The 24,995-nt window shown below is 49.7% G+C and overlaps 2 protein-coding genes and 1 pseudogene across 4 annotated transcripts; 2 read left to right on the forward strand and 1 right to left on the reverse strand.

Annotated features, from left to right (window-relative positions):
• The first annotated feature begins 496 nt into the window (after nucleotides 1–496).
• Nucleotides 497–7,936, forward strand: MZT2B (mitotic spindle organizing protein 2B). 2 transcript variants are annotated; one of them, XM_047696997.1, is made up of 4 exons: nucleotides 497–734; nucleotides 945–1,093; nucleotides 2,029–2,208; nucleotides 7,684–7,936. In XM_047696997.1, the coding sequence occupies exons 1-4, from the start codon at nucleotides 571–573 to the stop codon at nucleotides 7,839–7,841; spliced, it is 651 nt and encodes a 216-aa protein (XP_047552953.1). In that variant the 5' UTR covers nucleotides 497–570; the 3' UTR covers nucleotides 7,842–7,936. The 2 variants fall into 2 exon arrangements, with proteins under 2 accessions (XP_047552953.1, XP_047552954.1); XM_047696998.1 differs by lacking the exon at nucleotides 2,029–2,208 and having other exon boundaries at nucleotides 501–734.
• A 1,555-nt stretch (nucleotides 7,937–9,491) lies between these two features.
• On the reverse strand, nucleotides 9,492–23,517 carry LOC125081976 (tubulin alpha-3 chain-like). Of its 2 annotated transcripts, none has more exons than XM_047696990.1 (4): nucleotides 13,915–14,211; nucleotides 12,870–13,018; nucleotides 11,662–12,342; nucleotides 9,492–9,891 (listed from the first exon to the last, which is right to left on the reverse strand). In XM_047696990.1, the coding sequence occupies exons 1-4, from the start codon at nucleotides 14,198–14,200 to the stop codon at nucleotides 9,595–9,597; spliced, it is 1,413 nt and encodes a 470-aa protein (XP_047552946.1). In that variant the 5' UTR covers nucleotides 14,201–14,211; the 3' UTR covers nucleotides 9,492–9,594. The 2 variants fall into 2 exon arrangements, with proteins under 2 accessions (XP_047552946.1, XP_047552945.1); XM_047696989.1 differs by lacking the exon at nucleotides 9,492–9,891 and adding an exon at nucleotides 23,415–23,517 and having other exon boundaries at nucleotides 11,482–12,342; nucleotides 13,915–14,137.
• Nucleotides 20,576–21,721, forward strand: LOC125081978 (immunoglobulin-binding protein 1-like; annotated as a pseudogene).
• Nucleotides 23,518–24,995: the final 1,478 nt, after the last annotated feature.

Below are 24,995 nucleotides of genomic sequence, written 5' to 3' on the forward strand. Positions count from 1 at the left end.
AGATTACTCTGTTGCTGGGGCGCCTGGGTGGCTCAGTGGGTTGGGTCGCTGCCTTCTGCTCAGGTCATGATCTCAGGGTCCTGGGATCGAGTCCCACATCAGGCTCTCTGCTCAGCAAGAAGCCTGCTTCCCTCTCTCTCTCTGCCTGCCTCTCCGTCTACTTGTGATCTCTCTCTGTCAAATTAAAAAAAAAAATCTTAAAAAAAAGATTACTCTGTTGCTTATCCTTCAGTTCTCTATTAACTGTCTTTGAAATGTACAGGCAATCATGAGACCCTTTAAGAATGTAGCAGCCAGTACTTATTTGATCCTTATCAAAACTATGCAAGTTACAGGTCAGCTTTTGGGGCTAAAGATGAACATTTTTCTGCTTGTATCCCTTCTCATCCCGCAGGTAAATGCAGATCGAATGGCAGAGAGAAGACAAACCAGTCCCTGCCCTCTGCGGCAAGGCAGGGAGAGGAAGGGCCGGCGGGGGCCAGTAGAGGGCGCTGTGGGAGCGGCGGAGGGCGCGGCGGGGGCCGAGGCACAACCGCGAGCGCGGCGCTCACCTTCCCGCCGGCCGGCTACATGGCGTCGGCGGGCGCGGGGCCTGGGCCGGGAGCGCCCCCGGGGCTAGAGGCGGCTCTGCAGAAGCTCGCGCTGCGGCGGAAGAAGGTGCTGAGCGCCGAGGAGATGGAACTGTACGAGCTGGCGCAGGCGGCGGGCGGTGCCATCGACCCCGACGTGTTCAAGTGAGCGCGCGCGGGCGGGAGTGCGCGCTCGTCCCACCCCCAGAAGCCCCTGCTCTCGCGCTCCTCGACCCGGCCTTTCGTCTGGAGGAGACCTCCCGCCCTTTTCGGACCCCTTTGGGTGCCCAGAGTAGAGTCCGGGTCCTGAGGGAGGTGGCCCTCCTAGGCCCCGGGCGAGGGGAGCTCACTGCCCACCACCTGTGTTCTCTCCAGGATCTTGGTGGACCTGCTGAAGCTGAACGTGGCTCCCCTCGCCGTCTTCCAGATGCTCAAGTCCATGTGTGCTGGGCAGAGGCTGGCGGGCGAGGCCCAGGATCCTACATCCGTGTCTCTGCCCACATCGAGCGTGCCCGATACTCGAGGTCAGAGCTGGGCCCGGTGCTCCCTTGCCCCTGCGGTTCAGGCGGTGGGTGGCAGGGGAGGGAAGTGGGCAGTGCCAGGCACAATGCGGGCTTGGCCCTGAGTGTCCCAGTCCTACTGTGGGTCTTCTCCCCGGACCGCAGGCACCACCCAGGGGCTCCCCTCTTGGTGTCCTGTCCCCCAGTGCTTTGGCATCGTTGCTACCCTTGAGAGTGCACATGTGCAGGTCCAGATCAGGCGGTTGCAAGCTGGGTGTCCAGGGTGGCCCAAGCAGGCGAGGCCTCGGCTAGGATTCTGCCTACCTCCTTGGGTAGAAGTGCTTTCATTCCACAAAGACAGGAACAAGGTGGTTTGGGTCCTGTTCTCAAGGTGTGTACAAGCCTCCAGAAAAATGCTCAGGGAGTAGGTCAGGCAGAGGCCTTCCTGCCCCCTCTTTGGTTGCACCCCACTGGGGCCCAGGTCTGCTCAGGAATGTACCCAGCTAAGCTTCCTTCCTCAGATCCCAGGACAGGGGTCCGCGTGGCAGCCCTGGGCTGCCCTAGACACATGGAGTGCAGAGGCCTGAGTGGGCACGGCACTGGGCGCAAGTTTCAGGGGCCTCCTCACTCTTGAGAGTCACAACGGGGCGGGGGGGGTAAGCAGGTGCTGCTAACAAGGGAGTCACAGCGGAGGTCCAACTGCATCCCCTTGGTGTGTCACATCTGCTCCCAAATTCAGAAACACTCTGGATGCTTGGCCAGAAGCCCTCAGGCTCTCACAGATGTCCTGAGAGGGGGCTGTTGTTCGGGTTGGGCGCAGGCTGGGCCCCCATGGGGGGAAGTGCCAGGGCCCTGGGTACCCATGCCCCCTGTCCTGAGAGGCCCTGGGCACTGGAGCGCAGGCTTCCTAACTGATCCACGCTCTGTCTACTCTCTTTGTGTCTCTCTCTGACCTCCAGAGGCCTCCTTTCTCTCTGCCAAGAACTGTAGTCCCCCTGCAAGGCCCTCCTTTTCCTCGGCCCCGCGGCCTGCGGCCTCTCCGGTTCTGCTCCACGGCCCAGCTGCCACGCACCCGCCTCTCTCTCCAGGGCCCCCCGGTTCCCTCCGGTTCTCTTGCTGCCTGTTCTCTCCTTTCGCAGGTTGCGTTTATTGGTTTATCTCTGGGGGTTGGTGCTCTTTCTTGTTTCTGTGGAAACTGCTGTGGCCCCCAGATCAGGGGAGCTTGTTAAAGCAGCTTCGATGAGCTGCTAGGACAGGACCTTATGGGCCATTCCTGCCACACAACTTAGAAGCCGGGATGCGATTTCATGGCTCAGTTTATTAGAGACAACCTGCAGTACTTCCAGAGCCCTCCACTCCCTAGGGGCCAGCTCTGCTAGGTGAAACTTGTGCTCTGTGGAGGTGCCCTCACCCCATAGGAGGACAAGAGGCAGAGGACCGGGAGCCTTTACTTTCATATAGAAAGTAAAGCCTTAGGTGTGAGAAATGCCTTGGCCTCTGAGATGCCATCACCCGCCCGGGCAGGTAGTTTAGAGTATAACCTGTGATTGCCCTTTCCTGCCTGTTTCCTTAGGCAAGGGTACCTTCCAGGGATTGCCACGTGTGATGAGGCTGGAGCCCCAGAGCCAGGGGTGTGTGAGGACCTGAGATCCCACAGGTGCCCTGGCTGTCCTCTCCATGTCCCTCTGCACATCACCCACCTTGCTGTTTTGGATGCCTCCTGGAGCTCAGGCCAGCCAGGTGGGGGAGGGCCAAGGGGCAGGTCCGGGCAGACATGCGTAGACTACGAGGCTGAGTTGAAGAATCAGTGGACAGAAGGAAGGAGATACTGGGGACAGCCCTCCTTATTTGAAGGGGTGTTGCTGCTTGCTCACCCAGTGGCTGGGTGCCAAGCTGGCTCTCAGGGCTGAGGACTCAGGGGCTGTGAGATGGACAAGTCTTCCTTCCAGGGAGGGAGAAGGCTGGATCAATCAAAGGTGACAGAGATGGGAGGAAGCCAGTGTAGCTGGCCTTGCTGGAACAGCAAGTGTTAACCGGAGTCAGAGTCCTGTTTCCCTGTAGCCCTTTGAGTTGGGGGGAGTGGGGAGGGCTCCAGCGAGAGGTACAGGCCCAGGCCTCTGTGGCAACAGGCCTGAGCTTGGGGTTGGGGGGAAAGAAGAGGGGAGGGTAGAGTCAAGGGGTACTGTGGGTTTAGTACCGGGAGCACTGGCATAGAGGGGTTCCGAGGGAGGTGGGGAGGAAGCCCCAAGCACAGGGATAGGAGTGGTGTGCGTGGAGTGCTGGGTCCCATGAGGTTTTCTCAAGTGCTTAGGCCTTGGGTCTCCTGGGTTGGGCAGATGGCAACCGGAATATGAGGACACAGAGGCCCTGGGGAGATACCCAGTGAGGGGAGAGTGCAGTGTGGAAGGGGGTTTGGTGGGGAGGCACTGAAGGGGAGCTGGGCACATGAGAGGCCATGACAGGAGTGTACAGTGGCGAAGAGGCCGAGGCCATCAGAGACCCAAAAGCTCTGAGGCCATGTGCACAGAATCTCTCCACACAGAGCTTGGGCAGGGTATAGGGGGGAGAAAATGAGAAGAGTCATCAGAGTGATCAGTTGGGGGACTGTGGTAGCCTAGTGTTGTGATGGCGGTTTGAGGCTGTTGGGGTGAACTGGCCTTAGGTTTCCCATGGAATCAGGGTGTGGAGCTGCTGCAGACCAGGGGCTGGAGCCCCACTCGGGAGTTCGATCTGGTAAGCTGCAACAGGAACAGTGGGTCATCTGGGTCCCTGTCCCCTGGCCATCCAGGTGGCCTGCGGGGACTGTCACTGATAACCTCACTCATTTCTGCCTTTACCAGGCAGAAAATGGAGAAGCAGAAGACCCCAAGAGCACACAGGGATAAATGCTTGTCATGGTGGGGGTGTGGTCACTAAAGAAAAATAAAATGCAATGGAGTGTTCTCTGTTGAAGTTTAGGGAAACTATATATATATTTTTAAAGATATATTTATTTGAGAGAAAGAGAGCATGAGTGGGGGTCGGGGGTTACAGAGGCTGAGGGAGAAGCAGACTCCCCACTGAGCAGAGAGCCCGATGTGGGGCTTGATCCCAGGACGCTGAGATTATGACCTGAGCCAAAGGCAGACACTTAACCAACTGAGCCACCCAGGCATCCTGGGAAACTGTATACTTTAAAAAGATGTTCCTCCAGAAGGTGTAAGATGAAGTCTGGTGTGCAGAAGCTGTGAGCTTTACACAGAGCTGCATTGTCCAGTAGGGAAGCCCTGGGCCCCCCAGGGCTGGGGCAGCTGAGACTCAGCACGAGGTCAGTACACAGCAGATGACCAGATGCCGAAGAACTGGCACAAATAGAGAATACCTCGTAAATAATTTTTATCCTGATTACATGTTGGAAGTGATAACACTGCCCATTTTGAGCTAATTAAAATACCTTATTTAAATTAATTTCCTGGTTTTTAAACTTTTTAATGTGGCTCCTAGAAAATGACACGTGTGCTCACATTGTATCTCTACTGGACAGCATGGCTCAGGGACAATCACAGCGACACTTTCCCCAAAACACTGAATCAGGGCTGCAGGTGCACATGCAGGAGGGGTCGTTCCCCCCAGGAAGCATAGGCTTGTGTTGAAGAGGTGTGTATGTATGTCCACAGTACACATGAGTCCTTGGCATTCTGTGTGTGTTCTGGAAGCACAGATCAAGCCCCTCCTGTGTACTTGGCTGGAAGGGGCAGCAGGACTGGCTACTGGGTGCAGACCTGCCTGTGGTAGCAGTGAGGGATGGTCCTGGCCACTCACTCACCCCGGCCACTAGCCTTGCCAGCCAGCCTTGAGGATATACTGGGGCGCCTGCTGTGCTGTGTTGACCCCGTTCTTTTCCTTCCTCACACCATGCATCTGATGTGCGCTCACGGCCACTAATATTTGGCCTCAGCAGCCCCATTAGCCCATTTGAGCGCAAGGGAGCACTGGCATCATGGAGAAAGGCCGCTCCCGGGGACCGTAGGCAGGATGGGAGCAGCAGCCCACATTCAGGCTGCTTTCTGTGACCCCTTGATCCCTCCAGCTCTGCAGACAGGGCTCGCAGGGGATGGGGAGTCAGGATCACATGGGCCACACCAGAGGTAAATGGCACAGTGGGTCCCACCAGAATGAGTCAGCTCCCCAGCCCCAGGGTATGTGTTTCAGGTTGCGTTTGGGGTTTTGTTGTGACAGACATTTTAACCTTCAGTGGTCATTGTCTTCAGTGGTCGTCGTCTTCAACTGTCTGGGGGCCGTTCAGGTTTTGGGCCTGGGGTAGCATATCACCCCTCCCACCTTTGGCTCAGCTCCGTCCTCCATTCCCTCTGACCCTGATTACCCCATGCAGGGACCTGGGGCAGATAGGACCAGCTCCAGAAAGTCTCTTGCAGGGCCCAGGGGCGCATGGCTGAGTCAGGCTTAGCAGAGCAGGTCTGACCACCGATAGGCCCTGTACACCGTTCTCCTGAGACCCGAATGTCACTCTCCTCAACCTCCCCAGCTCTGCGTAAAATGAGGCCTGCATGGGTCTCCCCACTGAGAGCACATGATTCCCAAAGGTTCTAAGAATTGCACAGAGCTGGATAAATGGTCTACTTTCATTGTTCAATAGTGCTCTTAATGCCTTTTATGGCTCAAAGTTACACCGGTGTCTTATTTCCAGGAATTATGAGCCTCATCAAGGTTAAAGATGAGCATTATTTGCTGTTTTCTCCTTTTCTCTCATCCTTGAGTTTCCAGAAGGGCCCTGGTCACTATACTGAGAGGGAGAGGAAGTTCCAGTGTGTGGTGTGCTAAAGAAAAGCTACATTCAGACTCAGGCCCACATCTGAGATCCACCTTGCCATTTGTCAGGGGTGAACTGTACTTGCAAGTCCTTCAGAAGTGCACCGAGCTGAGTTTGCGGGACACTTAAGTACCCCGGACTAGGCCAGGTGCTACAGATGAGTCTTGGCAGCCAGGCCCAGCCTGTAGAGGGACATGGCATCAGAGTGGGCAACAGCATGTTGGGAGCTGCAAGTCGGTGGGGTTCATGCACCCATAAGAGATAGGATCCTTGCCCCTTGACCAGTCAGTGGGGACCAGATAGCAGCATTTGTAACAGGAGAAAGGAAATGGGTGGTGACAGCTCTTTGATTTGTGTCTTTTCCATGAGTCACTTGCAGGCTGAGTTGGCCTGGCTTCACCCTACCACATGCCCTCAGCCCTGGGTAACCTGTTATTACATCTTTGTTGAATCAACTGTATGCAAACACTTGAGTGTGAAGCCCAGGTTGGCAAAGCAGGGGAAAATCTGAGCTGTCAGAATTTCAAATGTGCTCCCACTGTCACCCTTTCCAGCCCACTGGGCAACAGAGATGCCCTATTCTCTGGAGAGGAGCTTTTCAGAAATGCTCTGTAGGAAGGGGAGAATGTAGTTGTGTCACAGAGCTTGGAAAGCAAGTGTGATGTCCAGGGTCTACAGTGTTGCAAATGCAGGGGCCTCCCTTGTTCACCATGACAGACAGGAAAACAGAAATGACTTAATATGCCCCCTAAGAAATCTCATGGTGTCTTTTCTCCAAAAATCTAGAAGTCCCCTGTGCAGGCTATTTATTTGATTACTAACTGACGTTGAGGTTGAGGTCAAACACGGGACACATACCCTGTTCAGAGTCTGCAGGGTGGACCCCGCCAGATTGGAGAAGAGCCCTGGCCGATGGAGGCCCGATATGAGGGAACTGTGACCCAGTGGATGAGCCTCCTCTCTGGGCACCTTTTGTCCCCTCTGGTGTCCTATCAGTCTTATGAATGCTGTCAACACCCTGAGGCCAAGGAAGCCATTCCTTTAAAGCTCTGGCCCAAGCGTGGTTACAGATTTTCCTGTCTTCACAGAAAGAGGGTAAGGTAAGTAAATTACAAGTCAGGAGGTATCTGCAGCAGTGGTCTCCATCTGAATGTGACTACCTGTGGTCAGGGCAAGTCTCCTTGAGCACTCAACCCTCAGCAGGGGCCGGAACCTGGTTACGGGATCCGGGAGCTGAGCTCAGGCGCAAGCGGCTTGACCACCAAATGTTTGCAAAATACTTTGAGGTAGGCAGGAAACGCCTGTGAGAAAGAGCTTCCAAGACCCAAATCCAAAAGCCTAATTTCCATTCTTGAGGGTTGTGCCTCCTGCACCATCCCTGCAAGCAGTTGAGCTGTGGGCGATTTGGAGCAGGGAGTGCCAGAGGGGCCGGAGGCAGCAGCCCAGCTGGTGAGCCCCCCTGGAGTGCTGGTGGCCAGCCGGGTCCCTTCGCTTTCCTGGGCAGGATCAACCAGCTGAGCTCACTTCCCGAAATGGGCCTTGTGGACTTTCCCCACTGCCCCTTGTACTGCTTCTGTCCTAGGACCCATGCTCCAGGGCCCCCTGCACTCTGCCTAGGATTTCTCTACAATGTGCCATCTCCAGGCAGTTCTCAGCCTCAGAGCTCAGGGCTGACAGAGGGTTCCTGGCTGAAAGGTCGGACAGAGATGTGCTAGACGTAATGTGCCAGGAACACAAATGTGGTCGATGTGGCATCTGTGGAGTCTGCCCTGGTTCCTAACGATTGTGTTCTGTGTCTGCTCAGGGAGAAACAAAGGCAGCGTGGCTCTGAGTGGAGGCCCAGCACTGGCAGAGCGCGGTGGCCGGGAAGGATCCAGCCAAAGGATGCCCCGACAACCCAGTGCCACCAGGCTGCCCAAGGGGGGCGGGCCATGCAAGAGCCCCACACGGAGCAGCACCTGAGACGGGCAGATTTCTCATACCCCCCAGCTCTGGGCTCTGCCACCCTCCTAGCAGAGGCTATCTGGGCTTCCCCCAGTTGGTAATAAAGCTTTGTGGAAAACCAAGGGTCTATCCAAGCTGTTTTCTCTCTCTCTTTTTTTTTTTAAGATTTCATTTATTTGACAGAATGAGACACAGCAAGAGAGAGAGAACACAAGCAGGGGGAGCAGGAGAGGGAGAAGCGGGCTTCCCACCGAGCAGGCAGCCCAATGCGGGGCTCGATCCCAGGACTCTGGGATCATGACCTGAGCCAGAGCCAGACGCTTAATGACTGAGCCATCCAGGTGCCCCCATCCAAGCTGTTTTCTATCACCTTTTGAATATATTAAGACAAGGATTTAGAATCCGTTCTGCCTAGTGGGCCTGGCTGTGCTACAGCTGACCTAAGCAAGTGACTTAAACCAGTGATTTCACTCTCCTGTACCTTATTTTCAAATTGGAGAGAAAATATCTATACAGTTGGCCCTTGAACAATACAAGGGTTAGGGGCACCAACCCCCCTGCATTGTTGAAAAATCCAAATATAACTTGACTCCCCAAATCTTATTTACTAGTAGTCCACTCTCAAAAGAGTGCAAGTGTTACCGGTAATATAAAGTTGACTAACAAATGCTTTGTATTATATACCGTATTTCTTACCATAAAAGGAAGCTAAACAAAAAAAAAACCCATAAGGGAAACACATTTACACTGCTGTACTGTAAAAAATCCAGGTACAGTTGGCCCTGCACAATCCTGTTATTCAAGGGTCAACTGTATTCCTAGATCTTTCATAAACGGCCGTCAACATGTTTTGCTAAAGGGAAAGGGGCAGTGCCTTTGCTGAGACTCTCCAGGGTGCTCAGCTGCAAGGGCCTGAGCACAAAGGGGTAGGCTGTCCTACAGGGTACCTACACACAGTGCAGTCAAGGATGAACCGTGCTGTGACCTAGAGCTCCCCCTGTAAGCTGTGGATGCCAAGCAAAATCCAGTTAAGACTCCTTCCCTCCCGCCCAACCCAGAATGTCCTCACCCTAGGGATGCCTGGGTGGCTCACTCAGTTAACCGTCTGCCTTCGGCTCAGGTCATGATCCCGGGGTCATGAGATCGAATCCCTCATTGGGCTCCCTGCTCAAGCAGGGACACTGCTTCTCCCTCTGCCTGCCGCTCCCCCTGCTTATGTGCGTTCTCGCTCTCTGACAAACAAATAAATCCTTAAAAAAATAAAAGTAAATTAAAAAAAAAATGTTCTCACCCTACATGTGACCCACGGTGTTAGGGAATTTGTCAACATCCCCTTCCCATGGATCTCAAATGTTCAAACTCCAGTTCCAAACTCTTACCTAGTGCCATTAACAGAGAAGCCTGAAAAATGACAAGCACAATTGAAAACTGAACTCAGTTTTCCTAGAATCTAGGAAATCTAGGAAATTTCTAGATTCCTAGAATCTAGGAAACACTGTTTCCCCTCAGGGGATGTCACATAAGCAGTGGCTCCTTACAGATGTGAGCAAGGCAGTACCCCACTCCTGCAGTGCAGGCCGGGACAGCTTTCCGTGTGGCCCAGCCTTGGGGTTCCCCCCACATCCCTGCAGGCAGAGGAGTGTGTACCAGCAGTGCGTCACAATAGAGGTTTCATACAGAAGCTTTAATTGTGAACAACTGGGAACAAGATGTGCTGCAGGGTGGCAGGAGGGGGTGGGGGGAGAGAAACTCCTGCTAGCCCCACTCCCATTCAGTATTCTTCCCCTTCTTCAGCCTCTGCTTCCACGGAATCCACACCCACCTCTTCATAATCTTTCTCCAGAGCTGCCAGGTCCTCCCGGGCCTCAGAGAACTCCCCTTCCTCCATGCCTTCCCCCACGTACCAGTGCACAAAGGCTCGCTTTGCGTACATGAGGTCAAACTTATGGTCCAGGCGGGCCCAGGCCTCGGCAATGGCGGTCGTGTTGCTCAGCATGCACACGGCCCGCTGCACCTTAGCCAGGTCACCCCCGGGGACGACCGTGGGGGGTTGGTAGTTGATGCCCACCTGCGAGAGAAAAGGGGAAGAAAGCAGTCTGTGAAGCTTCAGCCAAACCCAGAAATGGTGACTGCTTTCATGGAAACAAGACACGTAGTTGCCTTCCTCGTGCCAGGCAAGGTGTCAGGTGAGCAGGCTGTGGGTTTCTGGACAAGGAGAATGGGGAAAAAGGAGCCCTGGAGCCGGCCAGCCTGGCTCAGGTCCAAGCTGCCGGAAGGGCTTTGTCCTAGCACTTGAGCCACATAAGGTACTCAGGTAACAGGACTGTTTCTTCTAAAAAGGGATACTGCTTTCTAGTCTTCAGATAAAATTTTCTCCATAGGCTTCCACCGAAGGGGATTCATTTCTGTAGCTGAAACCTCTTCCACTCAAGTCAGAGTGCTATGGTTTTATCACGAGGGGAGATCACCCCCCCATCTCCCATCAAGGGAGTGAGCCTGTGTGTCACAGGATGACAGGAATGCTGTCAGAAGTCCGAGGACTGTTGCCACCACTGCAACCAGAGGTGGACTATATGTGTGCTGAGTAGAAAGGGGGTGATATCCAAGACCTGGGACCAAAGGGGAGGCATTCCAAGTTTCCAAACCAGGAGACAATGTATCCCAGAGCTTTGGGCAGTGATACACAGGGTCAGTTAGAACCAGGCTCAGCAAACGTTGTCTATAAATGTCAAGACAGCACATATCCTAAGCTGGGCAGGCCACATGGTCACGATGACAAATGCTCATTCTGTCTGCAGCACAAAAGCAGCCTCAACCACACACCAAAAAACAGGTGTGCCTGTGTTCACATAAAACTATTTACGATAGGTGGCTGGTCTGCCAACCATGCCGAGCCCTGAATGCAGAGTAGAAAGTTCTAGTTAAGGACCCAGTGCAGAGGTGCCTGGGTGGCTCAGTGGGTTAAAGCCTCTACCTTTCACCAGACAGGGTCCTGGGATCTAGCCCCACATTGGGCTCTCTGCTTAGCAAGGAGCTTGCTTCACTCTCTCTCTCTCTCTCTGCCTGCCTCTGCCTACTCGTGATCTCTGTTAAATAAATAAAAACTTAAAAAAAAAAAAAAAAAGGACCCAGTGCAGTAAGCTCACCAGCAGTGAGTTCTGAACCAGCAGAGGTGGCATGAAAAGCAAGGCAGAGAGAAGCCCATTTTTCCAGATAGAAAGCTTGACTGGGCTTAGTATTCAAGTATTGGACAAAGCTTCAAAGTGACAAGTTTCCTATCCTGTATCAAATGGAAGGTTGGTAAAAACTACGTGGAAGGCAAACTCAGGCCAAACTGCTGAGCCTACCAAAAGAGAAATAAATATGTTGCCATCTTTTCCCCAAAAATATTCGTGGAAGTTTTTCTTTAAATCAGACTGCATGGGACATTTAAATTGGATTTAATTTCTATATGCCTGTGAAATGAAGTAGATTTTAGCAACAGCAGTGTTTATAGTAATGCCAATTTCAAATATCCACAAAAATTATCAAAATGCCTTGAAAATTTCTACATTTCTAAACCCAGACTACATTTCCCCACACTGATTTGCCACCCAAAAAAGGAACAAAGATTGTTCCAAAAATGTCCTGTTCTCTTAAAGAAAATTCTCACCACAAATTATAGTGTGATAACTCAGGAAGGAAGTTCAAAAGGAACCAATGAATACAATATCACTCCGGCTAATTTATGACCAAAGGGCTGGCTGCCATGGAACGGGGGTATTCTCCACAAAGGGCATGCTGTGCTGGGTCTGCTGCTGCTGACAGGTAAAAACCACTCTGCATCACCCAGTCCTACCTTAAATCCTGTCGGGCACCAATCCACAAATTGGATGGTACGCTTGGTCTTGATGGTGGCGATGGCTGCGTTGACATCTTTCGGGACCACGTCCCCCCTGTACAACATGCAGCAGGCCATGTACTTGCCGTGCCGAGGGTCACACTTGACCATCTGGTTGGCCGGCTCGAAGCAGGCATTGGTGATCTCAGCCACGGACAGCTGCTCGTGGTAGGCCTTCTCGGCAGAGATGACCGGGGCGTACGTGGCCAGGGGAAAGTGGATGCGGGGGTACGGGACCAGGTTGGTCTGGAATTCCGTCAAGTCCACGTTCAGGGCCCCATCGAATCGCAGGGAGGCCGTGATGGAGGACACGATCTGCCCGATCAGACGATTGAGGTTGGTGTACGTGGGCCGCTCGATATCCAGGTTGCGCCGACAGATGTCGTAGATGGCTTCGTTGTCCACCATGAAGGCACAGTCGGAATGCTCCAGGGTCGTGTGGGTGGTCAGGATGGAGTTGTAGGGCTCCACCACGGCCGTGGACACCTGGGGAGCTGGGTAAATGGCAAATTCCAGCTTGGACTTCTTGCCGTAGTCCACCGACAGCCGCTCCATGAGCAGAGACGCGAACCCAGAGCCGGTGCCGCCCCCGAAACTGTGGAAGATGAGGAAGCCCTGCAGCCCCGTGCACAGATCCGCCTGAGAGAAATCACAGACCGTGGGTCAGCGCCTGCAGAAGCCACACCGCCGACCTCCAGCGAGCCACGGTCACTCCTCTTTTCCTCTGCAGGACGCTACGCGTTTGAATCGTCCACAGCGCACACGCGGGACACTCAGGAGCAAAGCAAGGCGGACGTTAAGATGGATGGACGATGGATGCATGAAGCCACCCGTGAAGGAAGACGGGGACTCAAGATTCTGGCCTGGGGTTTGGCCAGAGTGGCCTCATGGTCCCCATCCCCACCCGCCCTCCCGTCCAGGGCAAAGTCCACAGGACGCTCTCTCTTTTTTTTTTTTTTTTTTTTAAAGATTTTATTTATTTATTTGACAGAGAGAAATCACAAGCAGGCAGAGAGGCAGGGGGAGAGAGAGGAGGAAGCAGGCTCCCTGCTGAGCAGAAAGCCCGATGCGGGGCTTGAACCCAGGACTTGGGATCATGACCTGAGCCGAAGGCAGCGGCTTAACCCACTGAGCCACCCAGGCGCCCCCACAGGACGCTCTCTTACCAGTTTTCGGATCCGGTCCAGGACCAGGTCGACGATCTCCTTGCCGATGGTATAATGGCCTCTGGCATAATTATTGGCTGCGTCCTCCTTCCCCGTGATCAGCTGCTCCGGGTGGAAGAGCTGCCTGTAGGTCCCCGTGCGCACTTCATCTACAAAGAGGATGCGTGGGCCGCGTGTCTTTAAGGCCTGTTGTTAACTCACCAAGAGGGAGGGATTCGGGGACCCGCTGCATCTACCATGCACATGCTGGGCCTTGGGGGTCAGCAGTGTCAGTGTCTCACAGGAAATGTCTCTCTGTGACATGCGGACCACAACTGCGATCTGTGGCCCTAGCAGGGAAAGTCTACTGGAGGTACAAAGTCCAATCTGACCGGTTCCCAAAGAAGGGAAAAAGCTCACACCTGCACACACGCGATTATTTCTTCCCAGCTGTAGCTATAGCAACAGTGTGCCTAAGAAGCCCTTACATATGAGATACTCACCAGGTCAGCGTGACTTCTGCCAGGCAGTCCCGACAGGGTACCCTAGGTGGCCTGAGGCTCATAGACTTCAGGCTGACATTCTGTCTCCCCCTGGGTCGCCACTGAAAGGTGCGTCTCTTTGCAGCTCTCCTTGGCCACCACCTCAGGCTTCTCAGCTGGTAGATCCCAAGGAATGTTCTCTATTTACCTTCTGCGTCTAAGATGCAGGTCAAGACTCTTGTGCACCGGCAACACCTTGTGGGCAGCGTTAACGAAGGACCCGTGACCGGGCACCCTGCACCCTGGTCTACACAACCACCTGCCTGGGTCTGAGAGGGCCTCGAGTAGATCTATTACCAGCCTCTTTTTCCTGGATATTAGGTTCTCCTGCATTAGGAGCCTCGGTGCCAAAGACACTTTAAGCACTCACCCTGTAGTTTCTCACCTAACACAGCCACAGGCATATACTCGCGTGTCCCATCCTTTCTGTGGAAGGATTCAAAGGAGCACAGGGGACGTGGGTGGGGCTTTAGGGAGACTCTCTCACTGTCCCAGGAAAGCTGCCCAAGTGCCCCAGTACCTACCGACCACGGTGGGTTCCAGATCCACAAACACTGCTCTGGGCACATGCTTGCCAGCCCCAGTCTCGCTGAAGAACGTGTTGAAGGAGTCATCCCCACCGCCGATGGTTTTGTCACTTGGCATCTGACCGTCAGGCTGAATTCCATGTTCAAGGCAGTACAGTTCCCAGCAGGCATTGCCGATCTGGACACCTGCCTGCCCCACGTGGATAGAGATGCACTCGCGCTGGAACCAGAACACAAACCTTGAGACCTCCTTGTTTTTAAGGCAATCGATGCTATATGGCATGGAAATGAGACCTAATATCCTAAGTTAGTATTTGTAAAATATTCTGTTGTCTTTTTTTAGATTGTATTTATTTATTTGTCAGAGAGAAAGAGGGTGAAAGCAAGCAGGGGGAACAGCAGGCAGTGGGAGAAGCAGGCTTCCTGCTAAGCAAGGAGCCGGATGTGGGACTTGATCCCAGGACTCTGGGATCATGAGCTGAGCCGAAGGTAGATGCTTCACCCACTGAGCCACCTAGGTGCCCAGTGGGTGGGCACCTGGGTGGCTCAGTTGTCTTAAGATCTCCTCAGACATTATATCCCATGAGCTTCCAATAATAATTTTATATCTGAACACTTATCTATCCAACATGGACAGACATACACTTAAACTGTGAATAGTAATAGAGTCACTATAGTCTTTCAAGCCATCAGTAAGTAATGTAACAAGTAGAAACCATGGCTTATGGGGGCACCTGGGTGGCTCATTCGTTAAGTGTCTGCCTTCAGCTCAGGTCATGATCCCAGGGTCCTGGGATCAAGCCCCACATCCAGCTGCCTACTCGGTGGAAAGCCTGCTTCTCCCTCTCCCACTTCCCCTGCTTGTGTTCCCTCTCTCACTGTCCTTCTCTGTCAAATAAATAAATAAACTCTTAAAAAAAAAAAAAAAGAAACCATGGCTTAGAAAATCAGACAAAATATATGAAATAACAGTTTAAGATTTTATTTATTTATTTGAGAGAGAGAAAGAATGAGGGAGAGAGAGCATGAGAGGAGAGAGGTCAGCAGGAGAAGCAGACTCCCTGCTGAGCAGGGAGCCCCATGGGGAACTCGATCCCAGGACTCCAGGATCATGACCTGAGCCAAAGGCAATTGCTTAACAATGAGTCACCCAGGCGCCCCTGAAATAAGTTTAAAGTCACTGGACAAAAGGCAGCACAAGACAGTGATTAAAGCAATGTAAGCCTTAGCACTGCCCCAGAAGACTATGGGGAGTTTTTCCAGGCTGCATGAGGGAGTAGGGGTGTGGTGAAGAAACCTAAAGCCCTGGGACCTCCCTGAACTGAGAGAGAATTCAGTGTTCAGGGAGGCCAAAGCATCTAGAAATGGTGCTAACAGTGGTGGGGAGAAAGCTGCACAAGGAGCCTTGAGGATGTCAGCAGAGAGTCCCACTTGAGTCTACAGTAGAGCGGCACTCAGCACCCGTGTGTGAGGGACTCCTGAGCTCCCGTCAGTCATGAAGGAAAGGCCTCCTAACTCACAAAGCACCAAAAGGAGTCCTCAGTAGTAGGGCCAAATGAGACCTATACGAAAGGCTGTTTGGAACTCACCTAAAGCTTAAAAGCATGCCTCAAAAGGATCAAATTATTTCTAGGTATTTAATAGCATCCCAGAAGAAAGCCTAAGAATAAGTCAATACAAAAACAAAACAAAACAAAACAAAAAAAACACCAAACCAAACCAAACCAAACCAAAAAAACCCAAAGCAAAAAACATAAAACAAACCCTAACACCCAACAATTTAAAATTTATAATGTCAATCTAAACTTACCACGTATAAACACACACAGAGACACAGAATATATAACCATACATGAAAAGAAAAAGTAATCAATACAAACAGACTGAACTAGTCGATGACAGAACTAGCAAAGGAGGACATTAAAACAGTTATCACGTAGGGGCACCTGGGTAGCTCAGTTGTTAAGCATCTGCCTTTGGCTCAGGTCATGATCCCGGGGTCCTGGGATCAAGTCCTGCATCAGGCTCCTTGCTCAGCAGGGAGCCTACTTCTCCCTTTCCCACTCCTCCTGCTTGTGTTCCCTCTCTTGCTGTCTCTCTCTGTCTCGGTCAAGTAAATAAATAAAATCTTTCTAAAAAATTGCTATTACGTATCCATATCTCAGGAAGGTAGAAGAGAAAATGAGGAGAAATATAAAAAAACCTCTATCAAACTGCTAATGATAAAAGGAATGCCTGAAATGCAAAATACACTGGGTGGAATTAATAGCTGATTATATAATAAAGATGAAAAGATGTGGGGCGCCTGCATGGCTCAGTCGGTTGAGCGTCTGCCTTCGGCTCAGGTCGCGTGATCCCAGGGTCCTGGAACAGAGCCGCATATCAGGCGCTCCATATCAGGCTCCCTGTTCGTCGGGAGGCCTGCTTCTCCCTCTCCCTCTCCCACTGTTTGTGTTCCCTCTCTCGCTGTGTCTCTCTCTGTCAAATAAATAAATAAATCTTAAAAAAAATAAATCTTAAAAAAAAGATGAAAAGATGTGCAGGTAACATAAAAGTTCTAGAATATAAGTGAATACTTACAGAATATATGAATATACTTAATGTGACTGAATTATACTTAAATGGTTAAAATGGTAAATTTGGTGCCATGTGTAATTAACCACAAAAAAAGTGATACTCAGCAAGAAAAAGCAACCATATTGATACATGCAACATGGATGAATCTCAAAACAATTACAGTCTATGAAAGAATTCAAACACCAAAATATGAACTCAATAATCCCATATATAGAAAACTCTAGAAAATACATCTAAGTAGATTAGTAGTGGAGCAAGAGTGTCAAGAGGGAGGATTTTCAAAGGAGTAGAAGGAAACTTTTGGGGGTAATGGGAGTTTTTTTTTCTTCACTGAGGTGATGGTTTCATGGATTATCAGTATGTTACTAAATGTTAAACCTTAAAAAAAAAAAACCAAAAAACCAAGAACACAGGGAGAGCCTCTGCACTGTTAAAAGATCAGTGTTGTTTTTTTTTTTAAAGATTTTATTTATTTATTTGACAGAGAGAGGGAGATCACAAGTAGACAGAGAGGCAGGCAGAGAGAGGGCGGGGGAGGAAGCAGGATCCCTGCTGAGCAGAGAGCCTGATTCGGGGCTCGATCCCAGGACCCTGAGACCATGACCTGAGCCGAAGGCAGAGGCTTAACCCACTGAGCCGAAGGCAGAGGCTTAACCCACTGAGCCACCCCAAGATCAGTGTTTTGAAAGACTTGTTCTAATTCTGTCTAGATTTCACTGCATTCAGAAGTTTAATCATGTAATTGACAGTTTTCTAAATTAAAATTTTACAGAAATACTAACTGGCAAATAATTACAACAGAACAGATATAATTCTATTGATTTAAAAAATACATAAAAGGTACATAAAAATAAAAAATACATAAATGTTAGGGGCACCTGGGTGGCTCAGTGGGTTAAGCCTCTACCCAGGTCATAATCCCAGGGTCCTGGGATCGAGCCCCGAATCAGGCTCTCTGCTCAGCGGGGAGCCTGCTTCCCCCTCTCTCTCTGCCTGCCTCTTTTCATACTTGGGATCTTTCTCTCTGTTAAATAAAGAAATTTTAAAAATCTTAAAAAAAATTCATAAATGTTAAACCTCATTGAATTACAGAATTTATTTTATTTTATGAGAGTGATAAGTCAGTAAAACTAAAAAGAGGTAAAATAAAGACTTTGTCAGACATTCGAAAACTGAGGGAATTAATTATAAGCAGATCATTACAACAAGAAATGTTGAAAGAATTATACCAGACAGAAAGAAAGCATTAGATGAAAAACTGGAACTACGCAAAGCAACGAAGAATACCAAAACAACTAAATACTTGGGCAAACATAAAAGAACTTTTGTTGAATTTTAAAAATAGAATCGAACATTAAAGCAAAAACAATGATTTACTGTGGGATTTATAGCTTGTACAAAATTAAAATATGACCAGCAGTACCAAAGAGGCAAGAAGGAGGAATGGAAGTATATGGCTGGGACATGGTATTATAGCACTTAAGGGCAGACTGCGACAGAATGAAGATGTGCTCTATAACCCCCAAAGCGACCACAAAAAAATTAAATGAAGTGGTACAGCCACAAAGCTAATAAAAAAGATAAAATGGAATCATAAAAACAATCCAAAAGAGGCAGGAAAAGAGAGGAAAGAGGGAACAAACAGGAGATAAACAGAAAACAAATAGCAACCTGGTAGATTTAAACCCAACCACACCACTAATCACATTAAACAACATTACAAATTAAATGAAAATACCTGATTAACAGGCAGATTGTTAGAGAAAAAGCAAAGCCTAACTATTAGCTAACTGCAAGAAGCCCAGAGATAGGTTCCAAAGTAAAGGATGGAAAATGATATACTGTGCTAAGGCTAAACCAAAGGCAAGCTAGAGTGGCTAGATGAGCAGGGCAGTTTCCATTTAATTTTACTTTCTGCTGACGCTGGCTTGCTATTAGCATATGGACTGACCTTGGTCTAGCAGGAGGGAGTTAGGATGGATGCGACGGGGCCATCAGGTGTTCCTCCAAGCAGGTTTAGAGGAAACACCACCCTGGCTGAGGCAGGGCACAAGGGCTGGGAGGAGGGCGCAGGCATGCGGCAGGGCGGTCACTTGGCTCAGGCACATGGGAACAAGGTGGTGAGCCTGGAGCCTTTCACTCCGCCACTCGTCTCCCACTTCTCCAAGAGCACCACGGTGGGCAGGAACCCAGAGTGTCAAAGTTCCTGGTATTGTCCCTGGTGAGGGGGCTGCCTGGGTCACACCTGGCTGGACAGCACATGGCTCACAGGAGCCCCGACAGAAGAGAGCACTCAGCCTGGGAGGGGACAATGTGGGATAGAGCAGGCCAGGACCAACACTGTTGCTTTCAAAGCAAAGAATTTTACTAAGGAAAGGAGGTCATTTCATAATGGTAAAGGGGACCAGATCGAGAGGAAGGCACAACAGTCCACAGTGGTTATGTATCATCAGAGTCACCGCTTCTTGATACAGAACTTCGAAATGTACAAAGAAAAACAGAACTGAAAGGTGGGACAGTCGGCAAAGACTTCAACATTCTCTCAATAACTGAATCAGATGGAAATCGGTCAGGGCACAGAAGACCTGGACAACATCATTTACCACACAGACCTAAATTACATTAGAAAACTCCCTCTCTCTCTCTCTCTCTCTGCCTGCCTCTCTGTCTGCTTGTGATCTCTCTCTGTCAAATAAACAAATAAAATCTTAAAAAAAAAAAAAAGAAAGAAAGAAAACACTCCACCCCGCACAGCAGAATACACATTCTTCTCATACGCACAGGGAACATTTGCCAAGCAGACCATATTCTCCGCCAACCGTAAGACAAGTCTAAACGAATTCCGAATTATTCAAATAAGAGTTTGAGCGGGAGGGGAGAGGAGACCCCTGAGCAGCCCTGCTCCTGCCACCAGTCACAATCACCATTGCCCTGAAGAGCAAGGCCAAGACCCTCAGCTGCCTCCACCCCCAGCACTCCTGGCAACAAGCCCAGATCATTGTAACCATGGGTATTATTTTCCCATCATCTAATTATGATCACACTATAGTTCAGAAATCTCTAACTAGGGGAGCCTGGGTAGCTCAGCTGGTTGAGTGTCTGCTCAGCGGGCAGCCTGCTTCTCCCTCTCCCTGCTGCTCCCCCATCTTGTACTCTCTCTCTCTGTCAAATAATAAATAAAATCTTTCAAAACAAAAGTCTCAAACCACTTCAAGTTGTTTCTAATTTCCTGATCCCACACTGTAATCTCCCAGCTTTTAGGACGGATGGTCTGAGACCCCAAATTCTGCTTTTGGCCTTGTTTTTAATAAGTGAAAGACAAGGGACTATATCACAGCCAATAAGTCTAATTCTGATTCCAACCAGACTGCAATAATGAGTCAAAAAAAAAAAAAAGTTACCTTTAGAGGCAGGGACAAATTCTTCAGAAGGTACTCAACTTTGTGATGAGGCTCAGGGATGCACAAAGTTGGATTTTAAGCAAAATTTCTGCTGCTGGGATTCCCAATAAATTCATCTTCTGACACAAACCCTTCTAATAAACACAAAATACCGAGAATGGCCAACTTGCCACCACCTCCCCCTCCCCAGCAGCTTCCTAATCTAGTTTGTTCAGCTAAGTACTATGAATTTTATTTATTTATTTATTTATTTATTTTTTAAAGATTTCATTTATTTATTTGACAGAGAGAGATCACAAGTAGGCAGAGAGGCAGGCAGAGAGAGAGGAAGGGAAGCAGGCTCCCTGCTGAGCAGAGAGCCCGATGCGGGACTCGACCCCAGGACCCCGAGATCATGACCTGAGCCGAAGGCAGCGGCCCAACCCACTGAGCCACCCAGGCGCCCTATTTATTTATTTTTAAAAATATTTTATTTATTTATTTGACAGAGATCACAAGTAGGCAGAGAGGCATGCAGAGAGAGAGGGGGAAGCAGGCTCCCCGCTGAGCAGAGAGCCCAATGCTGGGCTTGATCCCAGGACACTGGGATCATGACCTGAGCCGAAAGCAGAGGCTTTCACCCACTGAGCCACCCAGGCGCCCCAGTACTAGGAATTTTAAAAATCAAATTTCAGGTTCCTCCCTCCCCCAAGATGGCAACAGCCGAAGACGAGCTGCTGCTGCCGCGGCTCCCCGAGCTGTTCGAAACCAGCAAGCAGCTTCTAGACGAAGTGGAAGTAGCGACTGAACCCACCGGTTCGCGAGTGATCCAGGAGTGATCACTAGTTCAAGGGACTAGACCTCCTTAAGAAGGCTTCCGAAATGTTATCGCAGCTCGACTTGTTCAGCCGAAACGAAGATTTGGAAGAGATTGCTTCCACCGACCTGAAGTACCTGATGGTGCCAGCATTTCAAGGAGCGCTCACCATGAAACAAGTCAACCCCAGCAAGCGTCTAGATCATTTGCAGTGGGCTCGAGAACACTTTTTAAACTACTTAATTCAGTGCCAGTACTATCATGTGGCAGAGTTTGAGCTGCCCAAAACCAAGAACAACTCAACTGATAATGGCACTGCTAGTTCCTCCATGGCCTATCCTAGCCTCGCTGCTATGGCATCGCAGAGACAGGCTAAAATAGAGAGATACAGGCAGAAGAAGGAAGTGGAGCATAGGTTGTCTGCACTGAAATCTGCTGTGGAAACTGGTCAAGCAGATGATGAGCGTGTTCGTGAGTATTACCTCCTTCACCTTCGAAGGTGGATTGGTATCAGCTTAGAAGAGATTGAGAGCATTGACCAGGAGATGAAGATCCTGAGAGAAAAAGACTCCTCACCAGAGGCATCAACTTCTCATTCAGCTCGTCAGGACAGGCCTCCAATGAAACCCTTCGTTCTCACACGGAATGTGGCCCAAGCCAAAGTATTTGGAGCTGGTTATCCAAGTCTGGCATCTATGACGGTGAATGACTGGTACGATCAGCATCGGAAATACGGAGCATTACCAGATCAGGGCATAGCCAAGACACCACCAGCAGAGCTTGAAAGAAGTACTCAGCAACAGGAAGATCAGGAACAAAAGGAGGAGGATGAGGAGGATGAACAAGCTCTCCACAGAGCTCGGGAGTGGGATGACTGGAAGGACACCCATCCTAGGGGCTATGGCAACCGACAGAACATGGGTTAGCCCTCCCACAACAAGACCAAGATGGGACTCCAGGGGTCACATCTTCCCCTCCCGGGGCTCCTGCTTCCGCTGTGTACAACAAAGGCAAAATAAAGTGTCAAACAATAAAAAAAAAAAAAAATCAAATTTCAGGCATTTCAAATTGAGAAGACCATAACATATCAAGCAACTATGGTGGAATAGCTTTTCTGATAAATCAGGATTCTGATAAATCATAAATCTTCGGACAAATCATGGTGTTTTCCTCTCTTAAGAGGAAGCCTTTGCTAAAAACAATAGCTCCTAAAAATGAAGAAATGCGCAAATATCTTCTAATCTTGAAGCTTCCTTTTACCTGTATGGTAACAGAAGATACCTTTCCTTTATACTTGGAATAATTCACCTCTACAAGGAATTTATTTGAGCAGCTTGATTTCATGCTGTGCAATGACCAGTAAGAGACACCTCAAAACCAACTTTTACAAAGGGAGAATGCAGAGGTTAGTATGAATTATTATATAGTGAATTATTATATAGCTTGTATATATATATAGTTGTATACACACACACACACACACACAAAGTTTGGAAGCTACCACAGTAATCGGCAGAGGAAACAGGATGAAGTCTCAGCCTCAGTTAACTGGGAACAAGTGAAACTTGAACTGGACCACGTGAAGTCCTGTCTGAAGACTGTTCTGGTTGCTCTCCACCTAAGGCTGTCCTCTTAGGCACTGCTTGTTCAGAAATACACAATGACAGAGGCGTTGGCTGTGTTCAATTGATGTGCAAACTATTAACGTGTTAATTCAACCAACTACCTAGTAGATCTATGAGCTGAGGATATAAAATGCATGACTTAAAGGCAGAAGCTTAGCCTGCTGTAGAAGTCAGGAATTCACATATATTGCCAATAAAAGGGCATCTGATAATATCTACAAAATCACAGCCATCCACTTCTGGCATCGCACGCATATGCACCTACACCAGTAAGAAAGGGCACATGCACAGACTGGAAAAAAAATCCAAGTATCTAGCGACCCCAAACAGGTTCAATGATCTAGAGCCACACACTAGAATACTGTGCAGCTGTAAACAACAATGCAGATCTTTGTAGGTGGATATGGAGGGCGCTGGATTTTTTCTACAATGCAAAAATAAGGTGCAAGACTGTATACTGTGTGCTACTTAAAAAATACATATATTTTATTTATTTATTTGACAGATCACAAGTAGGCAGAGGGAGAGGGGGAAGCAGGCTTCCCGTCGAGCAAAGGGCCCGATGCAGGGCTCGATTCCAGGCCCCTGAGATCAAGACTTGAGGATAAGGCAGAGGCTTAACCCACTGAGCCACCCAGGCACCCCTTGTGTGCTACCTTCGGTGCAAGAAAGGGGAATGTAAGCCTATCTACTCGTTTGCTTGGTTTTGCACTAAGAAAACTCGAAGTATAAACCAACTTAAATAAATAAATAAATACCTTATCTAATGAAGGAAGCAAAATTTTTCAGCATATATATGCGTTTTCTATGATCCTTAATTCAAGACGCTGTAAATACTGCCTATTTCTGTAAGCGCCCTCATGAGCCCACAGAGTAACAGAGACAAGTCGGAGAATTCGAATGCAGCACCTAGTGGTGCTCAAGGAAGAGTCTGGAAGGGCGAGGGCAGCGGGCGCAAACCCCGGACCCGCACGCTCCTGGTAGCACAAGCATCCTAGACCTGCGGAGTCAGAGTCACCCTCGCGCCCCACTGCCACCTAGATCTGCCCCCCAGAGCCCCACGGCCCCCGACACCCCCGTCGAAGCCTCCCGTCATACCATTGTGATTGCCTCCTGGTCGCACGCCGGATTTCACCTCCTCTCAGTGCAATGCCACGCGCCCAACTGCCTGCCCTCCACGCCGCATCGCGCGTCCTGATTGGCTCACTGCTCACGAATGTCATTGGCTCCGACCACTTCAAGGGGCGAGTCCCATGTCGGGATCTAAATCGTGATTGACTATTTTCTTGACCTGCGAAATCGCTTTTGATTGGTCATCACTTTGGGCGGGAAGCAGCGACCTGGTGGTGGGAATGCAGAGGTTGAGTGTCTCTTGGAACATTGGCAGGAAGCTGCCGGGCTAATGCCCAATGAACGACTGTAGAGGGGTGGCAGCGGGGCGCCCCCGATTAGGGGTGGAGGCCATGCTACCGTAGTTTGCATTGCCCGAGCCCCATATGTTCATCTGTAAAATGTAGTCTTCCTACATTTTTAGTTTTATACTTTTACAGGAGTATTGGAAGTGACAAGGGCTGTTAACGGTGAAAGGGTCTTGCAGACTTAAGCTCGAGCAGATACATTTTAGGGTTTTGTTTTTTTTTTTTTTTCTTTAGCAGCCTTTTACTGATGCTGATGTTAATAACCTGGGCTGGTAAGAATCTTTAACTCCTGGATCTCTCAGGGGCAGATGTAATAGGACTTCTGCAAGAAGAGGATATGATGTGGACCACGTGATAGGTTCCCTGCAGGAAGTGGCTGGGGAACTCTAGGAAAGAGGGAAAGGTTAGTTCTGCCTTCTAGGAGACAGCATTTATCTAGGTCTCAAAGAAAGTATCTCGAGTTTTCCAAGCAGCAAAGAGACCTAGATGGCGTGGGCAGAGAGGGCCTGGGGACAAGGAGGTCTTAGAGTTGCAAGATTCAGCCAGGAGCACGCAGACTGCGGTGAAGAGGGTAGCATGGAAGGTTCTGGGTGGGGCCAGCATGACTGTGGCCAGACCAAGGAGTTTGGATTTACTGGGTGGGTTGGAAACCAACCACAGGTGCACACTGGATTGGCCAATTAGGGAGTGCATAAGACCACAGGGTGAGGATAGGGACAGGAGACCTCACACTGCAGAAAGCCAAAGAATTACCCACCCACCCACTCACACACCTTAGTGAAAGGACACACAGAGTTTGCAAGGTTCCTGGAAGGGAGTTTGATGCGCTCGGTTCACTACCCCATTCTTGCTATTGCTCCATGGGAGAGTCTGTATTTACCCTGCAGAAGAAAAGAGCCCCTTCTCTTGGTTCTTCTAAGTACTACCTGAATGAACTAGAATTTTCATATGGAAGACCAGACCAAAAAGGAGTTAAATACTGAGAATATAAATAAATAAATACAAAGTATGTATAGTAATAGAAACATAAAATACATTATAATAATTTATAAATTAATATAAAAATTTTCAAAAACACAGATGCAAAATGCAGATTTCCTGCCCTGCCTACCACTTCAAGGTCCATTGAGGTATGAGGTAATGTTCACAATGGCAGTTCAAATGGTCTGGGTTTGGAACATGCCCACCATGCATTCAGGGGGAACAACTGTTCAGCTCCATACTCCTCCCATGCTTGAGCAGATTTCAGATAGAGTGTGGT

Source organism: Lutra lutra, chromosome 12, assembly GCF_902655055.1.
Source record: "Lutra lutra chromosome 12, mLutLut1.2, whole genome shotgun sequence".
Classification (NCBI taxonomy): Eukaryota; Metazoa; Chordata; class Mammalia; order Carnivora; family Mustelidae; genus Lutra; species Lutra lutra.

Coding starts and splice junctions, on each gene's coding strand:
- MZT2B (XM_047696997.1), top strand. CDS start 571: ATGGCGTCGGCGGGCGCGGGGCCTGGGCCGGGAGCGCCCCCGGGGCTA. Junction 735..944: donor ATCGACCCCGACGTGTTCAA/GTGAGCGCGCGC, acceptor TGTTCTCTCCAG/GATCTTGGTGGACCTGCTGA. Junction 1,094..2,028: donor GAGCGTGCCCGATACTCGAG/GTCAGAGCTGGG, acceptor TCTGACCTCCAG/AGGCCTCCTTTCTCTCTGCC.
- LOC125081976 (XM_047696990.1), bottom strand. CDS start 14,200: ATGCCATATAGCATCGATTGCCTTAAAAACAAGGAGGTCTCAAGGTTT. Junction 13,019..13,914: donor TCTGGAACCCACCGTGGTCG/GTAGGTACTGGG, acceptor TCCTCTTTGTAG/ATGAAGTGCGCACGGGGACC. Junction 9,892..11,661: donor GGTGCCCGACAGGATTTAAG/GTAGGACTGGGT, acceptor TTTCTCTCGCAG/GTGGGCATCAACTACCAACC.